The following is a 21,168-nucleotide window of genomic DNA, read 5'->3' on the forward strand; positions in this document are numbered from 1 at the left end:
TAAAAGAGCTTGCGAAATAAAAAGTTTATATCCAATTATCCACGTTATATGCTCACATAAACGCAATAGGTATTCACCGATATGATCGCGATTTGCTTGTTTACCAATCTTTAAGACTGCTTCATGACTAATCAGACTAATTTCTGATTTCGGCTATTATTTGTGACCTTTGTATTGTAAATTTCTCTTTCGGGAAATGTGACTTGTATTCAAATGTGTTCGTGGATTAATTGGAATTATTTTTTTTAACTCTTTGGCGAATCGCATATTAATGGTGGACGTAGGAACCTTAACACATTGATTCTAATCAATTAATAAATAGTGTCAGAACGGAGCAATATTACAAATTTACAACCAGCACGGGAAGCATGGTCGCGCGATAGACGATAAAATAGCAGGCCGTCCCTATCGCACTATTTGTAAGTGCGATAGGGACGGCCTGATATTTTATCGTCTATCGCGCGACCATGCTTCCCGTGCTGTGCATTATGTCGCAGTAAGATAGATAAAGCCGTTATATAGTTATAACCCTAGGGATATAATTATATGTCGTAACATAGTTAAACGAAAGCGATTAATTGCTATCTTACTAGGAATATAACTTTAAATATTACGTTACTAGTTTAGTAAAATAGTTATATGACTGGATTCAGTCTAGTGAAATGATTGTAGGCAGGAGTGCGGCGGTGCGGCAGAGGTATAGTTATAACCCTAGGGATATAATTATATGCCGTAACATAGCTAAACAAAAGCGATTCATAACCATCTTACTAGGAATATAATTATAATACGGTAGGTACTAGTTTAGTTATATAATTATCACTGGATTAAACTTAGTCTAGGGATATAATTATAATACGTCTCTAAGTGGAACTGGAACCGGGAGTCCCGGTTCTTTATAGTTCTATACCAAAAAAAAATCAAAAGGAACCCTTATGTCGCGACTCTGTCCATCCGTCTGTGTGTTTAGAGAGAATAAGCACATTGAATTGGAAATAATTAACAAATTCTTGCCCTAAACAATTCTTCACTGTGGTTTGTTTGTTTAACGCATATAATTATATCCCTAGGGTTAGAACTATACCTCCGCCGTACCGCCACACTCCTGTCTACAATCATTTCACTAAACTGAATCCAGTCAATATAACTATTTGACTAAACTAGTAACGTATTATAGTTATATTCCTAGTAAGATAGCAATAAATCGCTTTCGTTTAACTATGTTACGACGTATAGTTATATCCCTAGGGTTATTACTATATAACGGCTTTATCTATCTTACTGCGACACATATATTAATTATTGCCTCTTGGAAGAAGTGAATGTAAAATTTACAACTTAGGCTGAGCGCACACGGAGGCGACAGTCGCTCGACGACTTTTTTGTCCCTGTCGTCACCCCTTGCGACAGTCTCCGAGGTGCGCACACGGGAACGACAGCGACGTAACCACAGACTACTAAAAAGCTATTACCATAGACTAATTCTATTATCTTTGGATATTTCGGATGCAACTTTTTCTTTTTTCATGAAATTGAGAGCCTATCTAAAATAATTTTTTGGTACTTCAGAATGAGTGTTTAAAAGTTTTGATGATTTTACAACCCGGCATCGTTTTTTTCTTAATATTGTCGGAATATTCTTTTGAATTCTTGTCATATAAAATCAGTCTTTCCTCTACTTCTTCAATTAAAAGACAGATATCAATGTCGTCTTCAACAATCTGCATTTAAAATAATGTTTTTTTTTTCGAATAACTGGCAACATTGACAACCGACCGACGACTGTTTTAGCTAGGAACATACTACGCGGACGTCCGTCGTAAAACGACCGCGACCGCGACCTATCAGTGTGCACGGAACAAAACATCCAGAGAGCCAGATTTCGATCGGACGTCCGTGCGCTCAAGGCCACGTCCGCGTCCGTCGACCGATAGTTTGCACGGTTATGTGTATTTCCATTGTTTTACTTACCTACTTTATGTTATTTATTTACCTATTTTAAACTCCATTTCAATAAAATATGTATAACAAAAGTGACTGTAATCTGCGTTGCTATACACATCTGAGGATTGGAGACCTGGTGACCTGACACACAGGTTCAACCTAGTTTGGGCACCAGTCTCCACCGCACAAGTTTTGCAATTATTGTAACCATCCATTAATTATAAGAAAATTATTGTACATGTATACTTTGTGGTGGAGTTAATAAATACTTTTTTCACTTTTTCACTTTTCACATTGTCCAGATTCCCGTCCGCGGTCGATTTACGACGGACGTCCGCGTAGTGTGTTCCTAGCTTTTGTCGCCGTGTGCGCACTTGCATTGAAACCCATAGGGAAGGAGACAGTTGCGTCGCGGCAGGCCTGTCGTCGACCCCTGCGACAAAAAAGTTGCGTCGCAACGTGTGCGCACCTTCATACTAGCCCATAGACCGAGCGACGGAGACAAAACTGTTGCGTCGCCCGTCTGCGCCCTCCCTTAACGTAGTGAGGAGTCATTCAAAAATGTTATTACGGCCAAGGAGGAAATCATTTTGTTAATTTGGTTAGTTTGGCGCTTTGCCCGCATCGAGATTTTAAGATGGGCACAGTAACATTCATACATAAGTAAATAAATTACAATACTCAGATACATGTTTAAAAGTACTTTTATTTTATTTTCTCTGTAGACAGTGTAGACTATTGTTAATAAAAATGATGTTTTTTGTTGTATTACACAACTAACAGCATAATATAACATCGACGACAAGAGCAAACATATTGTGTACAAATAAATAAAACTTATGTATAAATATAACAAGGTCCAAGGAAACGGATTAGGTACGTTTATTTCAAATGTGGCAATCACTGACACTCCATAGCAATCGAAACGCAACTGAGAGTGTTAGAGAAGCATGAAACGTTTCGTTGGCGAATCAATAGCGATTTTTGGCTTGGCCGGCAGACTCGTTAGCATTTTGTGTCCTGCGTACTAGCATTCATCCTTCTCACATTTATGGCGCTTCTACATCTGCTGTTATAAAATGATGTATTACATTGTGTGACAGGGACAGCATAATCAAACACTGTCAAATCTATTACGTTACACATATACCCCCTTATTCATAAACGTTCACTAAAGTTCGACGTATGGGTGTGATAGAAAGGGATTTTATCGACTTGATAACTTTAGTGAAAGTTTATGAATAAGGGAGATAATATTTATAACAGCCAATGTGGGCGCAGTAATACATACATACTTGCTATTTAGAGACGGATGCTTTACGTCGACGTAAAGGATCGTGCCGCTCATGCATGCAGGCGATAAGTTAAACACAAAATAATGTTCCTATAAAAATCAACAAATAAGACGCTGCACACGTTCTAAGTTTGTATCGATAAATAAACAAGACGTTGACTTGATATCTAGGAGGCGTTATAAGGAATGCCGATGCGTCCCAACGGCGGATCAGAGCAAGCGAGAAATATTCGTATACATATGGAAATTGCTGCGTCATTTTTGCATTGAACTTGCCATTGAATTCGCCACAACAGTCGTTTTATTTTATAACTTATGTTAAAGATACGTCAACGGATCCTTGTGTTAACCTTACGTTAAATCTTACAAATAATATATACAATATTTTACATCACTTTATACAAATTGCTATAATCATAGACTCTATCAAAGGTCGTCAGGTTTATTTACATGTGTTTTAACTTGTAACGTTTCGTCGGAGACGTCGTTTTGTGTGTCAGGGGTTGTATCTTCGTGGACGGGAACAGCCGTTCCTTCTATGTGGCTTTCGATGAGTTTTTCGCTCAGGAACGGCTGCTCGCGCACCTCGCTGCCGCAGCGCTGCTCGGCCGCGCCGCCGCCGCTCTCGTCGTGCGATAAAGACAGTTCAAACTGCGCCACTAACTGGCTAAGTACTTTTTTTAGGTGATCAAACGATTCCGACTCCGAGGGCCCGCTCGACGTTTCCAAAACGGCCTCACAATTGTCGTCCTCGCAAGTGTTTTCGTACTGCCTTTTGAGCGATTTCAGCTCGCCGACGGTGACTATTAATTCGGGGTTCTCCCTCATGGACTCCAGTAGGAATTCACCCTCCAGAGTGAAGAGGAACACGGCCGGTATCTCGATGTCGTCCTTGCCGTCGCCGGACATGGCGAACATGGCGGTGACAGTGTGCGTGGAGTCGGGCACGTTATCGACGACGATGGCGAGCTTGGCGCCGGCGTTTTGTATATTTCTGACTTTCTGAGCGAACGTGCAGTGGCCGCGTAGCGCGACGGCAAACTTGCCCTGCAGGTCGGCGGCGTTGTCGAGCGGCGAGCAGGCGTCGAGCGGGAGCGCGCGCGCGGGCGAGCCGGGGAGGCGCGCGTCGCGCACCTCGCGCCCGAAGTGGCCCGGCCCCGCGGGGAACACGCGCCCAAGCACCTCCACGCCCACCGGCGTCACGCCGTTCTCCACATCGCTCATGGAGTTCCATTTGGACATCTCGCGCATAAACGTCAGCCCTTCTGCTGCATCTTTTGATGATTTTGCCTACAACAAATATTAATACTTTATCGATATACTCAGCCGAAAGGGGTCCAGCCCAAATAACAATATTTGATATATTAAAATGTTTAAAAAATCTAAGCCCTATTTAAACCGTTTTAGAACTTGCATGAGATTTTCGTTACATGGAAATATTTAGTGAAGGACTTAACGTCGTTTTATCGAATCGCTTTTGCTGTTCTGTAGAATAGCTTTAATACATTATTTCTATTCGTTTGGATTTATACTTCGATGTTTGTAGGATCAAGCAAAAGTAAGCATGAGGTATAACAACTACAAAGAACGAGAGAACTTCATGCTTATTTCTGTGGAGTTGATCTGAATGCTAAGAAAGTTGATTCTAATGAACACAAGTTAAATTATAATCTATTGAAAATATTTCAACTTGTGCTGTCTTAAAGTAGTCACACTACTATGTATATAAATTAAAACCGAAATAAATTACACATATGAAAGAAAAAGTGACCAAGTCCTCTGGTTCCAGCCTCAGGCACCAGAGGACTTGGTCACTTTTTCTTTCATATGTGTAATTTATTTCGGTTTTAAGAAAGTTGATGTACGACGAATGACGATCTCGTCACGTCTGCAAATGACAATGATCGAAATTTCCGGCAAATAGGTATAGGTATAATAAAAGTGATGTGTGTATTTACCGTATTGGTGGTGTAGAGCAGTTGCACCCTGCCATCGGGCAGCGTGAGCACGGAGATGCCCATGTCGGAGAGCGCGTGGATCTGGCGCGGGTCGTTGAGCGGGCGCAGGCGCGCCGCCGGCCGCGCCGCCGCCGCGCCGAGCAGCTGCCGCATCGGCTGCCGGACCTTCTCCGCCACCAGCGATGCCGTGTTCGGACACGTTCTGTGCAACAAATTAATTCATTCATATTATAGGACATTCTTACACAGATCAACTTAGGGTGCTAAGCGAAGATATAGATAAATAGATAAATACATCCATACATTATAAATGGAAAAGTGTGTCTGTCTGTTTGTTTGTCCGTGTTTGACGGCAAAGCGTAGCGACGAATTAACTTGATTTTTTATGAGAGATAGTTGAAGGGATGGAGAGTGACATAGGCTACATTTTGTCTCTTTTTAAACCCCCCCCCCCCCCCCACTTCCCTAAAATGGGGGTGGATGTTTGTATGAAGCAGCAATTTTTGAAGCCGTGGACAAAAGCTAGTATTACATACATAGAAAACATCCATGACTCAGGAAGAAATATCTGTGCTCATCACACAAATAAATGTCCTTACCGGGATTCGAACCCAGGACCGCGGCTTAGTAGGTCACTACCGACTGAGCCAGACCGTTCGTCATATACTATACGAGAATGACTTTAGCCTACAGCCAAAACCGGTTCTAAGGGAGGGAGCCAGGGCCTTCGAACTTCGTCAAATCCAAGGAGTGACATATTCTTCACTTTACAGATTATGTTTGCCCTCGAATAAAGTCTAGATCCGGCCCTGCATACAGTCAGCATTGAATATATTGATTAAAGATCGTTATCAAGGTGCACTTTTCGTGGCAAATGGTACGGTTGGCAAAAAAAAACAAATACTTACAATTATACTTTAAATAAATATTCAGTTTGTTCTTAACTACAAAATAAATGCTTTCCTTCTTAGGATTACACCTCTACGGTACAGTCAAGTGCAAAAATACGTATCGAAATAATCGTCTCATAAATATGGTACTACGCTCTTATTACACCGGACTAAGATGCTATAGGACATATTTTTGAGTAAGATGTGTACACCCATATTTTTACACTTGACTGTACAAAGCTTTTTCCAACCAAATATATTTTTAAAACAAAATACGTCAAATTATGTCGTAAAAATACATTACGCGAAGTGTATAATATTATTTTAATCCAAATAATCAAATGCACTCTAGATACGACTATCTAGAATTGTTATTCAAGTAGTTCAAGTCAAAAGTAATGCGCGAAGCCAAATCTGTTGAACAAACTTTAGTTATTTATTCAATGTAATTTAGATAAGTAAATATAAATATGTATATATTTCATAATTTGTTAAGTATATGGGCCATTTTTATTTTCAAAGTTGTCCACCCCACTTTTTTTGGATTTGGAAATTTGTATGTGGTTTCCACTTAGAATCGCGAGCTCTTTCAATTCTAATAGGAGAAAAAAAGTGTCCCCAGATTTTTTTTTTCCATTCCATTTCCATTTTTTCATACATTTTGTATGGCGGTAACGGAATGGAAGGTTCGAAAAAATGTATGGAAATCTTGGGAATTTTTTTTTCTCCTATCAGGATCGAAAGAGCTTGCGATTCTAAGTATTAATCGCGTAAAAATACCCATGTTACAAAATAAGTGGGGTGGACAACTTTGAAAAAAATGGCCCATATAATGTTTTAAATACTTGTGTATTTGTTTTTTTGTCAACCATACGCTGCCACCGATACAGCACGCTGATAACGATCTTTAATATTGATACAGTCAAAGGACCGGAACGCATATTTATTTTTATGGTTACGATATACTTATGTATTTGGGATTGAGGTGTCACACTATATTCGATGCTAACTTATTATCGCATCGTGGTTTTGGGTGCAGGAAGTTACAAATACACGAAATCATTCCGGCGCGCAAAACCAAGATGAAAGGTTTTTAAACAGAGTAGTCCAACATAGAACCTTTTATAATTCTCTATCATAACAAAAATCATTTAATTTTAAATTCCTTGGTTATTTGAATTCCAGAACTAACTTAAAATAAACACATATTTATATCACAACCAACTACATTTACCTTCACCAAGACGCAGTATTCGTAAAATTAAAATGACTTGTATTTCCATACATTCAGTATACTTAACGAGGTTCGTGGTTTCTCAACATTACAAGCCATGTTCATTTTAAAACTTAACTGCAGCGCCACCTGGCGAGTCTACAATTAAAAAATAATTCATAAATAATACCTCTATTAAAACAAATTTTTAACAAATAAAAAATAAAAACTAATATTTGCTTACCAGCAACGCGTCGTCACTCGTTTTACAGGAGAATTGCTAATGTTTTTAATTTGAAGTTGAACTACACTGTTTAAATCGGTATACACTGGTAATACGATAAACTCACACAAGTTACACATTCTTATTCATAAAACTTCGAAAATGCTATGGTAACTTTAACTCTTTATTATAACAGAAATGTCAAAATAACAGATAGGCACAAACGATCAACGGACTAATAGTCCTAATAATGGCGATAATCTGGACTTATATTTGAAACGCTTCTGCATTTAGATGTCTATCAGTGCCTTTACGCGCTTCGTGTCAAGACGTTAAATCCTGACATCGCATCCAAAATAAAATTAAAAACTTAATTTCTAACAAACTAAACATAAATGTGCTTTATTCAAGTAAGCCTAGCAACATGATCATTCGAATAGTAGTTCAAATTACACGTACATTATGGTAATTAATAAATATTCATAAAACATAAATTGTCACAAAAAAGCAAACTTTAATAATAAAAAAAATACAAAATGTTCGCTATCATTATATGACAGTTATTTGTAAAGATTTTAACTCTTTAACCGCATATTGAGCGGGTCTTAATTACAATACTGCATTAAACAACTCTTAGGGTAACATAAAGTAACTAACCGATCGAGGCATGTCAACATAAGCCAATTAGGGTCGTAAAATAGACGATATTACTATAAAACTTTGTGCTGCCTACATGTAAATCACAATTTCACGAGCACGAGAAGTGAAAAAAAAATCATCTGTAGCAGTGTGCGTCAACTGAAGTTTCGACGACAAAAGACTTAAGATAATCTCTAAATATTCAAACTCTTAAAGACTTACTTTCTGTATTTGTCCTCGTCTTCGTCATCGATCTTCAGGCTGAAGTAGGAAGTGTTTTTCCCCGCGTGGGCCAGGGACAGCGGCAGGAAATGCGCTTCCGTCGTCAGCACATAGTCCTCCAACTGTATCGGGATATCTTTGTCGTCGCCGAAGAGCATGTACAGATACTTGAAGGTCTCGGCTAGGACGAAGGAGTCCATCCTGTCCTCGTGGACTCGCGTGCGGACGTCGTTGACGGCCGCGTAGCCGCAAGGCACTTTGGTGTACTGCTGGAGAGCTCTGAGGGCCATCTTGCCGACGTGCAGGTAGTGGTCGTCCTCGGTGGCCCGGTGGAGGAAGTACGTCGACTCGAGGAACTCGGGCCGGAGGGGATGCTGTCCCCAGTGCACCTGTTAAACATGCCACGGGGTCAATTTAAAAACGTCTCCCATGAATCCTGCGTTGGTGGCATTGTAGACACCAAAAACAAAAATAGCCTATGAGTGTAACTAACTAACTACGCAACATCTGGCAAATATTGTAGTTAACTTAGGTGATTAATTGATTATTCAATTGAATACGCCGTGTTTTTATTGAATTCCGTTACCTTTAAGGGAAGGTTCTTTAAATCAAATACAATTAATTTCTCTAAGAAACTAGCGTCTTAATTCTTACGGTTATCGAGTTATTAAAAAAATGAAGATAATTACTGAACACGTGTGTGACAGCCTTTACCAAATCCTAATGTTATTTGTTTTGACATGTGCCGTCAATCACTTGACACTAACTTGAATGTTATTCTTAAGGGTCTCTCACACTAATAAACTCATTTATTATGTATGAAAATGGTGATTTTTTTTGCGAATTTAACTAAAACTAATATACATGGTGGTTCCTGATAATGAACCTAACAACGTGTTGAATTTAACGAAAAACAAAAAAAACACGATGTATACACCAGTCTACAGATACAGAGGTAGTGAAAGTATACGTGATTCAACCATTGATTGTAATCCAGCGAAACGAGCCGATTCGAGCACGTCTTGTTCCTCAGCTTTGTGCAGCAAAAAGAAAGTTCAATGAAATTAGGACCCTTTTTTTGGTATCCAACACATAAGATATTTGAAGCAGGAGCGGCTCACTTCTTCTTCGGCGTTCGATTCTTTCGCCGAGCCACAACACAAGTACGAGTGTGACGACCTTCGCGCGGTGCAATAGAACTCAATGTCGGCTGCACATTTGTTAATGTAGGTAAGAATTATGAAAGGCGGCATTGTGTGAATATAAGATCAGTGAGTCTTCTGTACTTGTACCTTATACACGGTGAAATAAAAAGAACCGTTCAAACTTTGCATTACTTTTGGCACACCTCGGACACTGGCGATCAAATATATGAAAGAGGCACGTTCCTACGCACACAGTCTAAACTCGTGTAGGTGAACGCGCAACATGCTTGTATGAGTAAGATATGACAGGTCGACTGGTCACGTTTGTGACAGGCGGTAACTGTGAGGTAACCGAGAGGGGGTGAGCGGCACTTTCAGCGGGGAGCGGGAGTGGCCATACTGTACGATAGTACTCTTTATTATACTGTGCTTTTGGGGGTATAATGAACAACTTTTATCATGGAACCTATGCTGTAAACGCAAAAATTTTTTTGGCTGTTTCATACATTTCGACTGTCATGTTGAAGCTCATTTCTATGGAACAGCCTTTTTTTTCGCGATTTCAGCATTGTTCCCACAACAAAAGTTGTTCATTATGACACCAAAAGTAACTATGCAAAGTTTGAACGGTCCTTTTCATTTGACCCTGTATATTGTATGTGAGCGCACCTGGAAGTCGGTGGTGAAGGCCTCGGGGATGAAGGTGTGGCGCTGCATGACCTGGTAGAGCATCTCGTGCGTCTCGACGGCGGGCCGCACGTCCCCCAGCAGCACCTGCAGCCCCGGCCAGAACGCCAGCAGCGCGTCCATGAAGTTGCGCGATTGGAGGTGCGGCCTGCAAATCATAAGTAGGCTTAGGACTTTTTATCGCATACAATCACCCCCCTTGCGTTATCCCGGCATTTGCCACGGCTCATGGGAGCCTGGGGTCCACTTTGACAACTAATCCCAAAATTTGGCGTAGGCACTAGGCACTAGTTTTTAACCCCCGACGCAAAAACGACGGGGTGTTATAAGTTTGACGTGTCTGTCTGTTTGTCTGTCTGTCTGTGTCTGTGTGTCTGTCTGTGACATCGTAGCTCCCGAACGGATGAACCGATTTAGATTTAGTTTTTTTTGTCTGAAAGCTGAGTTAGTCGGGAGTGTTCTTAGCCATGTTTCATGAAAATCGGTCAACTATGTCGCAGTCGGGGGTTCTTTCAAAATTTTAATTTTGTGGTTAGGTTATTACAAAAGCGACTGCCATCTGACCTTCCAACCCGAAGGGTAAACTAGACCTTATTGGAATTAGTCCGGTTTCCTCACGATGTTTTCATTCGCCTTCATTCATCCACCTCCCGGCCGCAGTTACCTGTGCATATGGACGGCCAACATGACGGGCCCTCTGCTGATGTACTTCATGACGGCGTTGTAGTGGCGGTTGAACCGCGCCAGGTACTTCTCGTCCCCGAGCAGGATGTATGCCTTGAGGCAGTACTCGTAGTAGGAGTCGATGCCGGCGCCCACGCCCGAGTCCTTGCGGACCCAGTCGCCGGAGTGGATGTTGATCACCGTGCCCATAAGGTCCGAAGTCCTGGAAAACAGATGCTAAATAAACACGGTGGGCTCGTGGTGAGAGTAATCTTGTAACAGTTAAACCCATTTGGTGATTAGCCGAGACCACACAGATCCGAGCAACGTAGCAAGGCAAATGGCCAAACTAGACGTGCCTTGTTCGATGCAGAATGCTCGGCCGAGGAAAAAGTGCGTTCTACCTTTTATTTTTTCTTGTACATCATGTAGAATACAAGAAAGTTACAAAATATTTATACCCTATAATTTATAGCGATACATATATAGGCTCGGAGTATAGACTATAATACATAGTATATAATTGTATTGCTAGTACAATGCTTGGTCACACGTTTTATCATTAGGTACTCGTGGCAAACGGAAAACGTGACGATGTCGACAAGGAAACTTCGTAGGCGAATATTAACTTCATTGTGTGAATTTGTATGGTATTTCACCGATAAGTGAATTTATTATCAATCAATCAATCGATATCTTTATTGCTTACTTTTACATAAAAGTATAACGTATGACATGAAAATGGGTATAATACATCGCTATTCCTATAGATATAACTTTATTATGGCTGCACAATGCTTTTAAAATGACTAATTTATAAATAGCACGCATACGGTTAGACATAAACGAAATACCTAATGGTCAATAGACTTGAATTGAGTAGGTAAACATGCATAGTCGTATATTTTTATTTTTGAGTTTTAAGCCTGATCTCCTAAAGACACACTTTTATGGAGGTCGAGTTGCAGGACCGTTGGAATTACCCGATTTTACTCTACACGTGACCTTTTAAGAGTTGGTGCCAAAAGTGCAACAACCTGACAACCCTACTATCTTAGAACTTTTCGGTTCTAATACTTACACGCCATAAGATAAATAAATACCTTCTCGTAGAGTAGACAGAGACCCTAATGAAGCGAGCCAGTGCTGCCATCTACGGGATCATTGGCACTCGGGCATAACACCTGCACGTGGCGCGAGCCTTGTGACAGGCTGAGGATACTATTAAGTGCCTGTGCCGGATCTTCCACATCCTGTCCATGCCCTTGCGCGCCTCCTGCTAGTAGACGAGCCGGTGAGTGCCCGCGCACGCCGTGCACGTCTCGCGAGAATCCCGAGTTGAGCACGCCGTGCCGCAGGTATGACACTGATAGGTACCTGTGCCGGATCTTCCACAGCCTGTCCATGCCCTTGCGCGCCTCCTGCTAGTAGACGAGCCGGTGAGTGCCCGCGCACGCCGTGCACGTCTCGCGAGAATAACGAGTTGAGCACGCCGTGCCGCAGGTATGACACTGATAGGTACCTGTGCCGGATCTTCCACAGCCTGTCCATGGCCTTGTGCGCCTTCTGCTCGTAGACGGGGCGGCCGGTGAGCCGCGACAGCGCCGCCATCTCCAGTATCATGGTGCCCGCGCACGCCGTGCACGTCTCGCGAGACTCTTGCAGGTAGCGCACGCCGTGCCGGAGGTTCACCTGTCAATTATCATCTCCGTTACTGTTACACGTTTTTACAAAAGTTTCCAACTCTATACTAGAAACTTATATTCTATTATTTTCTATTCATACCACGTTGACGGCCTAGTCGAAGTCACAATCGCTCCGTATCGAACGAAACTCAGCTGTCAACCAATAAGGGAGAACGATAAATAGAGATAACTACCTACAATATGCGGCTACGGAGCGTGAACGGTTTTCAACTTATCTACGCAAATTATGCAGAAAAAAGTGAAAAGCCTTGTGCCCTTTCATATATATATAAATAGTTTTCCATCGCATGTTTAAATAAATAAACCTATGTACGACAATGACAATAATAAATATCGCGCATCATAGTACCACAGGTAATGTTTCAACAAACGCCACAAACTCTCACTTACACGTGTCATTGGCAGCAAATGACTTAGCGCAGGACGTAGATACAAAATGTTGGTATATTTTCTTGTTATAATATAAATAAAGCCAAATATGTTCACGCGTGACTGCGGTTTCTTTGCACGGATAGCAGTAATTAGATCCGCTGAAAAGGTGCAATGAACCTTCGGTGTATTTTCTGCATCTGATTGGTTGCACACTACTAGGTACCTAACTTGGTGAGAAACTCAAAACGAAGGTATCAGGCACATGATGATATAAACGTGTGTTTTTTTTTAATATTAAGTAAGTACAACAATCAAACTACTAATTTACTAACATAACCGGTTAGACGACGACGCACAAAAATGTCTACTATTATTTATTGCACTTATTTACAATCCGAAGGTGGCATTCATAATGGCGTTCCTAAGTCCATACCTATACCAAATGACTAATTACTAAAATCTGTATCATACCTACTCTTGAGACAACGAGCGTTTCAATCGTCGAGCGCGAGGTTAAAAACGAAAGTCAAAGTGTCACTACACTTTGACATTCAATTTGATTAAGAACTTGTATCTGTAGTAGTCAGTTTAATAATACATATTTGTCCTGGTTCTGTTTTACAGACCTATTTTCGATCTTCACCTGATCTGCTCTGCTGATGTTCACCAGCCCATGAGCCCATAAAGCGCGTACTTTCCTAAACCTTGACGTTAGCGGATCATCGACAACATCGATAGAGCCCTAACGGCTCAGCCACAACAATGGTCTAAGCGCGACAGCGGTGAGCGGCGGCCATACATTGGAGCGAGACACAGCGATGGGACTTTTCATTCGCACGTGTGACTGCCGCTCACCGTCGCGCTTAGACCAATGTCGTGGCTGGGCCTTAACACTTAAAAAATGTTTTTTTGACTTTTATGTTGCTTTAATGCCACGGTAAGTGCTTTAACGTCAGGAAATCTAAGACAGATTGACTTTATTTACAAACAATCTAACAAGTAGCCAATTACATGAAGGAAAAGGGGGTTGACTTTTGAAAAGTTCAGTGCGTATAGGTACCCTTCCGTGCGGAATCCCCGTGGACGTGTTAAACGCAGGCAGCAGGCGGCGTCCTAGATCTTCGGCTAGGGCCAGCAGCTCGCCGCCGTACCACTGCAGCACGGCCACCTCCGGCTTGAGCGCCGTCGCCAGCACGTGCGCGGACAGCAGACCCCTGCCATGCACATGAGAAGAGAATCACTCATAACCATTTCACCTTTCCATATAAACGGACGTTTAGAATAGAATAGAATAGAAAAAACTTTATTCAGGACGCTTAAACGAATATATATTACAAAAAGATGTCACAAAAATTGAAATAAAACGTCACTGAAAAGGTTTCCACTCAGCTTGGTGTCAAGGTACCTTTTGGATACTTTGACGCTGGTCTTCCGTGGCAACCCTTCCTCTCATTTTATTAAAACTACCTGTTAAGTTGTAATGAAACTTTTCAAATTCAATTTTATGATCTGTCGATTCGTTACCTATAGTATCTATCTACATATACTATATATAATTACATATTACATATTCTATACTGTCCTGTACTACCTGTCCGCCCTAAAAAGGAAAGGAAAGGAAGAAAAGGATAAAATATAATTTTCACCACACCAACTGGTAAAGATCAATTTAGCTATTCGAAAACGGATAACAAAATTGCATTTTATCCACAAGAGTGCAAAGTAATCCATACTAATATTATAAATAGGAAAGTGTGTGTGTCTGTTTGTTTGTCCATCTTTCACGTGATTTTTAAGTGGAGATAGTTGAAGGGATGGAGAGTGACATAGGCTACTTTTTGTCTCTTTATAACGCCCCACTTCCTAAGAATGGGGGGTGGATGTTTGTATGGAGCATTCAGCAATTTTCGAATTTAACGCGAGCGAAGCCGCGGGCAAAGGCTAGTTTCATATAAATTTTAACTTGATGCCTTGAGTTGGCTGGTAGAATTTACCTTCTAATAATTATTTTGAATCATAAATATTGAATAGATTGTTGATTTGATTCAGTTTGATGTTTTATAGTCAGTATTTTGTTCGCGTTGGTGTGGTGAAAAAAATTGTGTTTCACTCGGTAGCAAAGTTTGTTTAACCTACGTGCCTTGAAACCCTCGCAACGCTCAAGATTCCACTTTTTGAACAACTCGCTACGCTCGCGGTTCAATATTGGAACCTTTCGCTTGCTCAGGTATCAATATTGGCACGTCAGGCACGTGCGGTTAAACAACAACTTTGCCTCCTTGTAAAACAAATAACTATTAGCAATATCAGATTCATAAATTTAAAAATAACGTATGAAGCTTACCCCAGCATTCTGATGTTAGTTTCGAACACGGAGACTACGATGTCGTGGTCGAACGAGACGTCGTCGATGACAAGTTTGATGGCTCTGCTGAACTCGGAGAAGTCTCCCATCACCACCAGCGTGTCCAAGCTGTCCACTAGCGTCAGCGAAAAGCTGGAATCGTTCAAGATATTGTCAATCAATCGTTCATCTATTTTGACAATCGGCAAACTTTTTTATATATGAAGGAATTTTGAATTTTACTTATACCAAAAATGCATTTTTACTACACTACGGGCCAATATGGCCATATCACACACTATTTTGAATGACCGGTGGAGGGCTGGATATAATCCCTTCGCGGGCCGTACTTTTCCCAACACTGTAATGGTCATTACAATGTGCTGATCGGTAAAGTAGTCCAGCACGGGAAGCATGGTCGCGCGATAGACGATAAAATAGCAGGCCGTCCCTATCGCACTATCTGTAAGTGCGATAGGGACGGCCTGATATTTTATCGTCTATCGCGCGACCATGCTTCCCGTGCTGGGGATTATCAGCTATACGGACAGTAGCTGCGTGCATTAGAAGTAAAAACCGGCCAAGAGCGTGTCGGGCCACCTCAGTGTAGGGTTCCGTAGTTTTCCGTATTTTTCTCAAAAACTACTGAACCTATCAAGTTCAAAACAATTTTCCTAGAAAATCTTTATAAAGTTCTACTTTTGTGATTTTTTTCATATTTTTTAAACATATGGTTCAAAAGTTAGAGGGGGGGGACGCACTTTTTTTCCTTTAGGAGCGATTATTTCCGAAAATATAAATATTATCAAAAATCGATCTTAGCAAACCCTTATTCATTTTTAAATACCTATCCAACAATATATCACACGTTAGGGTTGGAATGAAAAAAAAATTCAGCTCCCACTTTACATGTAGAGGGGGTACCCTAATAAAACATTTTTTTCCATTTTTTATTTTTGCACTTTGTCGGCGTGATTTATATACATATTGGTACTAAATTTCAGCTTTCTAGTGCTAACGGTTACTGAGATTATCCGCGGACGGACGGACGGACGGACGGACAGACGGACGGACGGACAGACAGACATGGCGAAACTATAAGGGTTCCTAGTTGACTACGGAACCCTAAAAAGTATGTCCGTCCCTATCGCACTATCTGTAAGTGCGATAGGGACGGCCTGATATTTTATCGTCTATCGCGCGACCATGCTTCCCGTGCTGGGGATTATCAGCTATACGGACAGTAGCTGCGTGCATTAGAAGTAAAAACGCCGAATAAGGGACACTTCGCTGCCGTCCGTCGAACGGATAGTCAGTAGGCCCCTAATGCTGATGATGCCATGATAGATTTCATATAGGTTTGAAATATTTACTAGGGAGAGTTTGGTGTTATATCGTTTTAGCAAAGCAGACACTCTCCTTGTTTGATTTATTTTGGGTTTAGTTGTGCTAAAATGGAACTCTTAGGTATAGGACAAATCTACTGACCGTCTGTCGCATTAATTTCTAATCTAATAAACTGAAATTAATATCTAAACCTACTGTGTTACACGCCTGTATTCCCAAAAGGTTGGAATCAAACGAAATTGTGATATTGCAGGGACAGCTAGACTGGCTAGCCCATCGCCCACAATACAATTGAATCCAATCCCACAATCAATTTCTGAGACACCAATTGGAGCAAAGGGGGTGATAAAATTCTTAACCTGTCACTACACAGGGTACAGGGTATAAGAAATTTATTAAATTTGTTACGCAAGAGAATTATGAAATTTGCTAAGTAGCTATTACACGCTTTTTTCGCTTGCCTCTATATGGGAAAAGTGGGATTGGATTGTCTACTCGCATAGCGCTACTTGGCGCTACGAAAACATTGTTAGCGAATGTTAAAGCACGTGCCGTAACTATAAACACCAACCACTGCCGACTGACCTTGAGAGCAATTATTGTTATCAGTATTACAAGTACGATTATTGATTTTTGCGTTGCAGGCAAAATTATTGTATCTGTTTTTGATTAATTTTGGTCCCCTTCGACACTGAGAGCTGCAGCATGTGCAATACATGGTGGCATTGGTGGCGAATGTATCCCGCTACCGACGACGGTATTTTACGACGCACAAAGTGGACTGAACAGCCATAGGGATAACTGGATATTTATTTTATTATAGGAGAGTCTAAGTTACATGGCGTAGCAATTACTCAGATGTTAACAGTATATAATAATAATATTTATGACTGAAATACTTTCAATTTGATTTGATTATTTAACATATAAACTGCAGTAACAATACAAATTATGTGTGCTTGCATCAGAAAGCTTTTGTTTCATAGATGTCTTTAAACTTGCTGACACTCAACTTACTCTCCCATCACACTCTTCAAGAAAAAACATGGCCACAGGAGAGTATTGCACCACACCAGGCGTATGTGTATGTTATTTTTAAGTAATCACACTATCTAAGAGTACACTTTGAATTCATGAGAAAGTTTAGGAATAATAATGATTAACATTTTAGGGGTCAGTGGCAATGATCTCCAATGATAATTTAAACAAATAAACAAAATTCTTACTTTCCCAGTGTGTCATCCATGTCACCCCGGCTTGGTGTAATGCCCTTCCATCTCCCTTTGCAGCTGAGAGGCATCAACTCATCGGCTGGATATGCATTGTCCATATATGCATTGTATGCATGGTAAAACATTTTCCGGGCTTCCTCTCTGTACAGTAAGTTAAATAATATTAATATCTATATATTTACATAACCCAACATTCAGGTGATTATTAAATAGGTACATAACATATTAACACACATGAGCATAGTCCTAAACATTAGCTATGATGTATCAAGCTATGCACTATAGTCTATACCATGACAGCTTACAAGTTACAGGTGTGCTAGTTGGAATAGTCATTGTACAAAAAATGTGTAATCAAACCTCACTCCCCCCCCCCCCCCCCCCCAACCAATGGAATATCAATTCAAAATAGAGAAAGTAACTCTAAATTTATAATATCTTTGTAGTACAGTTTATATGTACATCCAGTTCATTAGATACGGCTCTTGGCACTGAATATGTGAGAAATAAAGTTTGACAAAACATTTTAATGAGGTTATAAGTTGAATATATATAGCACATAATTGGTGTCTTATTTGTGAATACTTTACTAATATTACTTTAATATTAGTTGAATTGTTAGTAACACCATTACATGGTCGGCCTTTCCCCACCACACTTCATCATCTCTGTATTAGCAAACATAAGTTGGAAAGATGGGTGGAACGTTTAAAGATTTATAGCATTAATCACATTTTAAACAATATATTTGGTTAACTTCTTAGTCATGATAACCCAATTCAAGAGGTCAATATAAGAATAAGATGTCTATATCTGTACTTTACATTTCGGTTGCTAGACATTGGACAATTTGATATTCACGTTTACCTCTGCTATTAGTATAATTAAGAATTTAAATATCTGATATACCTAATGATAAAAATTAACATTACGTTAGACTTTCGTTGGTTTTACCTTAAACTTATTCTTTCAGCTTTAGTCATCGGTGCAGAAGTTTCTTCTTCAGTGCTCACACTGATTATTGCAAGAACAAGAACTAATAAAACTCGATAAGCCATTATTATGATCATAACACAATATTTTCAGTAACAATATGACTAATAATCAGTTGTAAAGAAAAAATGAAAAAGAAGGAAATAAATCATAAAAAGCGCTACTGCTATAATTTAATCATTTTTAACACTTTCACATTGTTGTAGTTTATTGTGTATATCGTTTACAGTCAAAAATTAAGCGACTACAAAATAATAGTGTCGCGAGTTGTGATGTGATTGTGATGTGTAGTACTATGTACAGCGATAATTAAATAATTGACGTGTATGTAGTCTATGGGTAAATGTCATACCACAGACTATAGCACAAGGTGCAAAAATGCAGGGTGCACCAAATACTGGAAAAAATCAGGTTTAAGGGTTGATTAGATCTAAGCGTTCGTAGATGGTTCGTAGAGTGTACCAACGTAGGATGGCACTTAAATATCATCGGAAAATCTCGAAAATCTATGCTTTCTGTTTCACGAAAGTTTCTAATAGTGCCAATCGGAGTATCTTCTTAATAGTTTGTGGTGCCAATTCACGACCGATCCGATATAACTTAATTCTTATTACTGCTCTCACTTATGGAAGAACTTTGCCTCAGGCCGGTATTGAGTTAGAGTGGGTGGTCCGTGGTTAGAGTTAGCGCTATAAAGTAGCTAACACATGACCGCACCGCACCGCGACCTCGCAATGTTTCACAGGTTTCACTTACGAGGGAGTAAGTAAAAAGGACTCTTTCTCACCCTGACTTACTGGATAGTATGTGGACGGCAGTGGTGCGGTGAGGTCGAATGTTAACCACTTTAAAGTAGCTGACAAACGACCGCACCGCACTGCGATCTGGTGCCACTCAATCACTTGAAGGTCACACAGGTTTTTCTGGACCTCATCGATCCATCGCTACCTAGGTATTGCGACCGGGCGTTTCTCTATAGATCGCCACAAGTAGAGGAGAGGTAAGCTCTTTTGACCGCACGATCCTCTCCCATCCTTTCCACAACATAGCCGAGAGAGCGAAGATGATCAGACTTGTTCTCGCTGATGACGTTGGGGTCGCCCACCTCCAAGTTCTTCCTGACTCTCCAAAAGCCATAATCCCGTCTCGCAGAGTCAAAAATATTTCTGAAGATCTTCCTCTCTGCCACTAAGAGCCACTTGCACCAACGAAAATGGAGGGTTAACCAACCATTTTATATGGAATTTGAGAGTAACAGCCCACTAACCCTGAGTTAAGTCGTTGGTGCAAGTGGGCCTAAGAGTCACTGTCCTCCTTCACCTTCAGGGTCAACGTCCAAGCTCCGCATCCATATACCAAGAAAGGCCTTATCACGGTATTGTAAACCCTGATCTTGGTTTTATTATTCTGATATAATATCATCAATATTTTGTGAAGGGCTGATAAACATCTTAGCCAAATCTTAGCCTCTTAGGATCAACTTTAGGACATTCTGGATACGGATGTCAATTTCGTCTTCTCTCTGGTTGGTGTCAGTCATCGTGCAACCGAGATACTTACGCCCTTGTCCAGTCAAGCGTAAAAATATGGGTGAACACATCTTACTCAAAAATATGTCCCATATGCATCTTATTCCGGTTAGAGCATAGTCCATTGTCAGCCATATTTATGAGACGAGCTTTTTTTAGAGCATAGTCCATTGTCAGCCATATTTATGAGACGATTTTTTTGATACATATTTTTGCACGACTCGCAGTGCCCGCCTCTAAGAGGGTGCGCCCACGGGCGACTTTTTTGTCGCGACCATGGGCTAGTATGAAAGTGCGCTCACGAAGCGACGCAACTTTTCATACAAATACGTAAGTCGCCGAGCAAAAAAAAAAAAATGCTAAAAAATATCTAAGTATAACTTTAATAAATAACTGAGCATTCGTTTCTGTTTTATATTAATATAGTGTAATAGTGTAGTAATATAGTAAATATATATACAGTATAGTTTGAAAATATTGTATATTGTTAAATAATATAGTTAAGAAATATATCTGTTAGTAACCTAATAACTTAAGTCTTGTCTGAGCAATCACAAATGTTATTAGTTATAAGTGGAAACTGTTTTGGCTATGTATTACCTAAATTATCTTTTTTGTTGATGTAATAGTTTGCTTGTTTGTTTCCCAAGTTTAAATAAAATAAAATAAATAAAAATAAAACTTTGTCGCCCGTGGGCGCGCACCCTAACTACGGCCTTGTCGTGGTTGTGGCTATCCCGTCCGTATTTATTTTGCAAATATTATTA

General features: G+C 40.3%; 1 protein-coding gene and 1 long non-coding RNA gene across 2 annotated transcripts; one reads left to right on the top strand and one right to left on the bottom strand.

Moving 5' to 3' along the window:
• Positions 1 to 1,631: 1,631 nt before the first annotated feature.
• Positions 1,632 to 3,587, top strand: LOC125241125. Its single transcript, XR_007178712.1, has 2 exons — positions 1,632 to 1,784; positions 2,298 to 3,587. It is a non-coding gene; the product is annotated as an uncharacterized LOC125241125 (long non-coding RNA).
• Positions 2,633 to 19,173, bottom strand: LOC125241124 (ER degradation-enhancing alpha-mannosidase-like protein 3). The gene is made up of 10 exons (XM_048149459.1): positions 18,834 to 19,173; positions 17,874 to 18,020; positions 15,301 to 15,453; positions 14,017 to 14,170; positions 12,401 to 12,570; positions 10,880 to 11,101; positions 10,198 to 10,363; positions 8,384 to 8,772; positions 5,197 to 5,398; positions 2,633 to 4,528 (listed from the first exon to the last, which is right to left on the bottom strand). The coding sequence occupies exons 1-10, from the start codon at positions 18,947 to 18,949 to the stop codon at positions 3,665 to 3,667; spliced, it is 2,583 nt and encodes an 860-aa protein (XP_048005416.1). The 5' UTR covers positions 18,950 to 19,173; the 3' UTR covers positions 2,633 to 3,664.
• Positions 19,174 to 21,168: the final 1,995 nt, after the last annotated feature.

The sequence above is a fragment of the Leguminivora glycinivorella genome, chromosome Z, assembly GCF_023078275.1.
Source record: "Leguminivora glycinivorella isolate SPB_JAAS2020 chromosome Z, LegGlyc_1.1, whole genome shotgun sequence".
Classification (NCBI taxonomy): domain Eukaryota; kingdom Metazoa; phylum Arthropoda; class Insecta; order Lepidoptera; family Tortricidae; genus Leguminivora; species Leguminivora glycinivorella.

Coding starts and splice junctions, on each gene's coding strand:
- LOC125241124 (XM_048149459.1), bottom strand. CDS start 18,949: ATGATCATAATAATGGCTTATCGAGTTTTATTAGTTCTTGTTCTTGCA. Junction 18,021..18,833: donor GCTGAAAGAATAAGTTTAAG/GTAAAACCAACG, acceptor CTTACTGTACAG/AGAGGAAGCCCGGAAAATGT. Junction 11,102..12,400: donor CTGTGGAAGATCCGGCACAG/GTACCTATCAGT, acceptor TCTGTTTTCCAG/GACTTCGGACCTTATGGGCA.